Here is a 6,522-nt window from a genome sequence, read left to right as displayed (position 1 = left end):
GGCTTCTTCCTTAACAGAAGTATGAGACCTGAATGCAAAATAACCTTGCTGCAAAAGAGCGAGAGAGAAAAAAATACTTCTAAGACTTTTAATTTTTTTTTCTATTAAACTATCATTAGAATAATATCCTACAGATCAAACCATCCATTTTGAATAAAACTATTTTACAATTACGTTAGTAAAAACTAACAAGCAATATTTTTGAATATAAATTTGAAATGCAATTGTATCCCCTGTTTCACCCCCTCTTCCTCCTTCACTTACTGTAGGCATAGCAGCAGAGAAACAAAGTCAGTTCTCCTTTTGCAGCAGGTTGGCAGAAGTCAGGCAACAGCCTTACTGTAGATAGAACTTCACTGGAAAATAAGACAAATGAGAAAAAACACGTTAGAAATACGTGGTGTGTTTATACTTTTAAGGTGTATTATAAAATTTACCCAGTAGGTGGCAGCAGCAGATGCTAATTGGGATCACGAATGACCACAGGCTGAGTCGGCACTCACAAAGAGTGTCTGCCTATGTCTAACCTCAATATTTGAGACTTAAGAGACTTAGTATCTGACCAGATCAAATCTGATTATTTAACTATAAAATAGACGGGCTTGTCCGCGTGTGTATTTATGGGTAGTTTTGAGTTATATTCAGACTAGTCTTTGGTTTACTGGGTGCTGTCCATTTTGGCCATCACTGAAATCAACCCTTCACTCTAACAGTACAAGTCATAATATTAATAATATATAGTATATCAACTCCAAATATCCATATTGGAACTAATTGGCTGCTTTAATTATAAGTTTTCCCAACGGTGTACGATAAGAGCCGAGACAGCTGACACATTTTTGTCTCCGACAATAGGCAGCAGCTCAGTACCCGAAATCTTCAGGCTCCAAAAGGGAAAAGTGATTAGAATAGTTCCACCAGGGTTTAAAGGGTTGATTTGGAGTTTGAAAGCCGGATTACGCCGTGATTGTGCACGCCGAGTATCAGCAGTGTTACTGAAGAGAAAGGGATACAAATCTGATTAAACACCAGGATTAAAGAGTTTAAATCAGAGGAATGTATCGATATAGCTGCCTGGAGACCAGTGTCACCAAGAACAGGTCCACTGTTTACATAGCTACTAATAGCACACCAACACACACTGTCTATCACAAACAAGCAAGTGTGGGAGATAAGAGGGGAGGCATGGAGCCAGGCTGGATTAAAGAGGCGGACATCATTCCGAGAAGCAGTGGGACAGCAGGGCAGAACTAATGACAGCAACAGAGTAGTAGGTGATAAACTGTACTGAGTGGGTTGTAGGTTTAGAAAGTATGAAAGTAGTGACTCAGAACAAGCTGAGAACAAAGTTAGAGGATGGAACATGAAAGTGTATACACTGGAGTATGGTGGGTTATAGTGTACGACAACACAGTAAAACACTCCAAAAACATGTAGGACCAGGTAAACTGAACAATCTCTACAGACTGTATAGTTATGTGATGGATTGAGACCGGCCCCAGGTGGCCCCCGCCCTCAGTGTTTGCCCTGGGACACTGTAAACAGGATTATTACTAAAAGACGAAATATTTTATTTTTAAAAAAAGCTCACTGGATTTTAAATAGATTTTGTCATTTAATTAGCAAATGTATAAGTAAATACCTACATGTATATATTTATTATACATTTACACTGATAACTGAGCCAAAATAAACAATTCAAACTGCAGCCTTTTGGAATAAAGGAAAGTAGGAATTAAAAGTATGTTTTTACATACTTCATTCAACATTAATTTTTTATAGGGTTTTATAGTAATTTTTAACATTTCCAAACGAAGCCGTTTAAACCGGTAGGCTTACCGCAGAACAGCCGGAGATAGCACCACTAGCATCAGGCCCTGCTTCGGCAAACTTTATGTACGTTTATACATTTGGCCGCATACGTCAGAGGTGTCTGCTTTTTATCACGCATCGTCTCTACTCTTCCTTTCCTTTTCTTCTCTATTGATAAGAAACCCGCACGTATGTTTTGGTGAGAAACTTTATTACAGAACATCTTAAAAGTCACAAATAATTAGCATATTTGACAGCTCACCCAAGCATAAAACCAAAAGGGCAACGTGAAGTGATTTAAAATGTGATTGGACCAGCCTCCTGTCAGTCAAGAAACTAGCCAATGAGCCGCGTTTTTAAGTCAGCAGTAAAAAATTAATACCTTCATTATTTCTTCATGTTATATCTTGTCAAGTTAAAAAAGTAGTGTCTCAAACGTAAAAAAAAAAAAAAAACACTGAAAATTACGGTTTAGTTGCAATTATAAAATTGCGAAAATAAACTTGACATAGAAGAAATTTCCTTTTTAAACTTTTATTTTTTAAAAATAACAACGTTCTATAACAAATATTTCAACATCAATTGCACACATTTCAAATGTATTCACAAGAGTCTAGTTTCCTAGATAAACAGTTCTAACAAACACAATCACAGTAGGGAACAGGTTACATCATATTTGGTTATTTTCTGATGAAAATCTTACACCACAATATTTACAGCATTAGTGCAGGATCATTCCAGATCATTCTGTTCTGAACACTTCACAGACATCATAATGTGGAGTCCTCCCCATGACTCCTACCTTCACAGGTGCTACCTGCTCCTGCCGTTCACATCCATCATCTCTTTCTCTTACGTTCCGTCAGCAGCCATTTTGTCAGTACGGTGGTTCAAACAAAAGCCTAGAGGAAGTGCATGCAGCATTAAAGTGCACCAGTGTGGAACAGCTGGATGAAAGTGATCCCACTCAAAGATCAGCAGATGCTAATGGCCAGCACAGGCAGACACTAGTCCACGGCACAGCTGAGCACACACACCCTCACACACACACCTTTACGCTCCGTCACAGAGTGAATTCTTTCATATACCCACTCACTAAGGTGACACTTATCTGGAGCTAAAAATCTACAGCTTCTACAGTTTATGATGGATGTCACTCGAGGTTAATCTATGAACTTGGTGTCCTTCATCATCTAACTTTCTCCATTTGTCCTCCTGCCCATCTCATCAGATCACCCTCTCTCCCCCCAGTTATCCCTTCGCCTTCAGCCTCTCTGTGCCTCCAGAGACATGGAGCGGCCAAGAGCCTTGGGCGCTTTGGAGAACTCCATGAGAGTCGGCTTGACTGGGGGAAGATCTCTTGTGATCTCGTCCACGCTCCTCTTTCTGGGACAGGCTCCGTCTGGAGTGGGGAAAGGCTGCAGATCCTCCTCGGTGTGGGGAGCGCCACGTCCCAGTCTGATGCCCAACTCTGCAGGGGTGAAAATGGGCAGAGGCAGGGTCTTTCTCTTAGGAAGCAGCTGGTGCTCCCTCACTCCTGTTTCCACTGTTCCCACCCTGACCACACCAGAGGGGCAGGTTTGTTTCAGGCAGCGTGCCTGCCACTGTCGGGACAGAGTCTCTCTACGACAGGTGTCATTCATGTTCATTGCCTGCCTGTAGGAACCAGAGAGCAGATAGAATCAGACATCCTGGCAACTTTAGGAGTTGACAACTAGACTTATTGAACTTTAGAATTGAGAAAGATTTATTTTTTCGCTGCTGAAAAGCTCAAATCAGAAATGAAGACTTGAGAAAGTCTCTTAGAAGTGAAGTTCAGGAAAACTTGTTGATATTCCACCACTTATTTCAAGAAGTAACCTGTAAGTTCTTCAACAAGTGGTTTGTGACCCCTAGAGGGTCCATGTATGAACTGCAGGGGGATTAGACATCTTTAAGACATTTTAGCAAAAGAATAAATGGCAGAAAATCTTTTCAGTCAAAAAGGCCAAATTTAGCATTCCAACACATACTGTATTTATACAATATAGGGGAGGGGCTTGGTTTAGTTTTCCTTGTGCTAAAAAGATAAAGATCCCTAACATAGACTCTGATGGTTCTTACCTTTCCTCAGGTTGACGTTTGAGGCTAACACTGTTCCAGTCAGCAGTGTAGCTCTCTCTCTGAGCCTTGTTCTCCTCCCGTACGCTGCAGGCCAGCTCAGCTGCCACCACCACACCATTACACTTCTCCAGCACAGTACAGAATGGCATCTTTGCTATTGAGTTGTTTTTTTTGGTTGATTTTTTTGTTCCGGCGGGTGTAGAAACAGGCCTGAGATCTGCTGTTTGTCGTGGGGAGCAGTGATGCTTCAGCTGGCTGGGTCCCTTGACTTCCGCTGCCTCTCTTTGTGCTGTGTGTGTCTGGGTTGGGGTCTGTGGTCCATTTTATAAATGTGCTGTTGCTATTTATGATGCATGTTGTCACTTGACAATCAGGGCACACTGACATCGGACACCCATGTGCTTCATGTCTCACTCCGGGACAGGGAGGAGGCTGTGATGCTGAGTGGGGGTTAAAGGTAATTGAACTGAAAATCCCTTGATCTAAATTGTGTGCTCAGCACATCAGTTTTCACTTCAGCTGTTATCACAGTGTCTTTGGGGGGAAGATTATTGTAAAGTCACTCAGCATGAGGATTAGACAAACACAGACAACAGGTTCGGTCTCGGTGAGGAATCTTAATGTGGTTTAGGCCGTGATGTACAGAAGAAAGCACCGGTCGCTAATGTGGAAAACCAACAAAAGGCAGCTGTACATGTGGAAAACATTTTCCAGGCCTGTGGGTCATAAAAGCTGGGAAGTACAAGTGTAAGACCATAGACCAACTACTGTATACAAGTTGAATTGAACAGATAATAAAAAGCTGAAACAAAAAAACAAAACAAAATAAACCCAACAAGGATTAAAGCAGAAGTTAGCTAAAAGACATAGATTGAAATTTTAGCATTGTTGGCATAGTTAGCCAATAATGGTAGTAGATATTAGCAAAACAGGCTACATGTTAGCAAAAGACTGCTGAAGTTTGGATGTTCTGAAGACAGCTTTACCTAAGCAAACATTTAGCAACAAGATTTAGCAGTTATCTAAGACCATGGCAAAAAGTTGCAGTTGTTTGGGCCAAGAATGTGAAAGTTACACTACACTGAATGGCCAAATGCTAGCATTAGCTTGAGGTTAGCCAAATAACACAAAGGAACAATTACGCTTCACTAACTCATCATGTTTGATTAAAAAAATGTGAATTGTGATCCGGTTACAAACGATGAATGTAAAAGTTAATGATCTGTGTGTCGACAGCTCCAGCGTCTGCACTGACTTTAGTACGGGTAACAGTTCAGAGGGGATTTTTGATATTACAACAGCTGTGCTCCAAGACAACTTCAACCATCTCATTAAATGCCATTACAGTGAGTGAGCTGCCTCACGGTAGTTAGAGCACTGTCCCCCCCGTGATTCATTACTGTGGTGACAGAGCACCACGCAAGCCGTCATCAACTCAGGTTACCCACACACTCACACTTACACACACACACACACACACTCACGTCGACAGTTCTCGGCTGGTGTGGCGTGTTACTTCCTAACCGTGTGAGTCATTCTCCTATAACAGGTAGTGATATCATGACTTATCAACTATTGGAATCAGATCAGTTATCAATAATGATGTCAGAGAACATGTCCTTAAATTGTTCTCAAGTGTATCTGTAATATAGATAATACACTGCAGTATGACGTCCGATATCCGATATGCAGATATAACACTTAATTTCTAATTCCGATATCAACCGATACTGAATAGGCCTGGTAATATTTATTTATTTACCTGTACAAACCACTGTATGACATGCAATTCATTAAATGAGCTACAATGCTGCCATCTTGTGACATTCACTTTAATATACAGCCGTTTATCCCCAAAGCCATTTTTAGGACACGCATCATTTGGTGAAACCTAGGCATTGCATTATCGGGTTTTCATTATCGGAGGAAACACCTTTAGATTCTTACAGATATTACGTAATATGCTAATATCGGACCGATATTATTGGACATCCCTACTTTTTTCACTTTGCTTGTCGACTGTCACTATTTTAGGGCTTTATCACCTTAATTTCTCAAAAGACTGATCCTGAATTTTAAAATTGTTTTTAAGATTGTTTGTTTTTTTTAAAAATTATTAATACATTATTGTTTGTTCCAGAAAGAAAAATAGAGATAGAGGGAGCTTCTAAGTGAGCAAGAGAGAGAAAAAAAAAGGGAGAGAGTGAGCGTCAAGAAGAGAATGCCAGGCATCTCTGAGGCGGCGTGTTCACTTCTGTGGTGACGACATTGCCTTCATAAATGCCATTTGAGAAACAGAGTAAGTCACTGTGCGAGGTCCTTCACCACTGACGTCATGTCTTTAACTTAGTCACTGAAACAGCTGTGTCCAATGTCCTGCCCGGGGGCCAATGCTCTGACCAGGAGGGTCAAACAAAACCAACAGTTCATAGAAGTTCACTGGTTTGAGTTCTGGTTTGAAATCGGCAGCATTTTTTGTGGCTCCTTTTTGTCATTAAAATTTTTTAAATTGCATTGCATTTAAGTGTATTGACAATAGATAAAAAGGCAATTGATTAAATCAGCCACAACATGAGGGTCAAAGTCAAACTGAGATCACACACCAAG

The 6,522-nt window shown here is 40.7% G+C and overlaps 1 protein-coding gene across 1 annotated transcript; it reads right to left on the bottom strand.

Moving 5' to 3' along the window:
* Positions 1-2,335: 2,335 nt before the first annotated feature.
* tcap (titin-cap (telethonin)) lies at positions 2,336-4,231 on the bottom strand. The gene is made up of 2 exons (XM_008329981.3): positions 3,916-4,231; positions 2,336-3,468 (listed from the first exon to the last, which is right to left on the bottom strand). Exons 1-2 carry the CDS (start codon positions 4,062-4,064, stop codon positions 3,078-3,080), a joined length of 540 nt encoding a protein of 179 aa, XP_008328203.1. The 5' UTR covers positions 4,065-4,231; the 3' UTR covers positions 2,336-3,077.
* Positions 4,232-6,522: the final 2,291 nt, after the last annotated feature.

The sequence above is a fragment of the Cynoglossus semilaevis genome, chromosome 17 (assembly GCF_000523025.1).
Source record: "Cynoglossus semilaevis isolate Cse_v1.0 chromosome 17, Cse_v1.0, whole genome shotgun sequence".
Lineage (NCBI taxonomy): Eukaryota > Metazoa > Chordata > Actinopteri > Pleuronectiformes > Cynoglossidae > Cynoglossus > Cynoglossus semilaevis.
The sequence above is the reverse complement of the archived record's forward strand: the minus strand, read 5'-3'. Positions and strand labels throughout refer to the sequence as shown.

Coding starts and splice junctions, on each gene's coding strand:
- tcap (XM_008329981.3), bottom strand. CDS start 4,064: ATGCCATTCTGTACTGTGCTGGAGAAGTGTAATGGTGTGGTGGTGGCA. Junction 3,469..3,915: donor AAACGTCAACCTGAGGAAAG/GTAAGAACCATC, acceptor TGGTTCCTACAG/GCAGGCAATGAACATGAATG.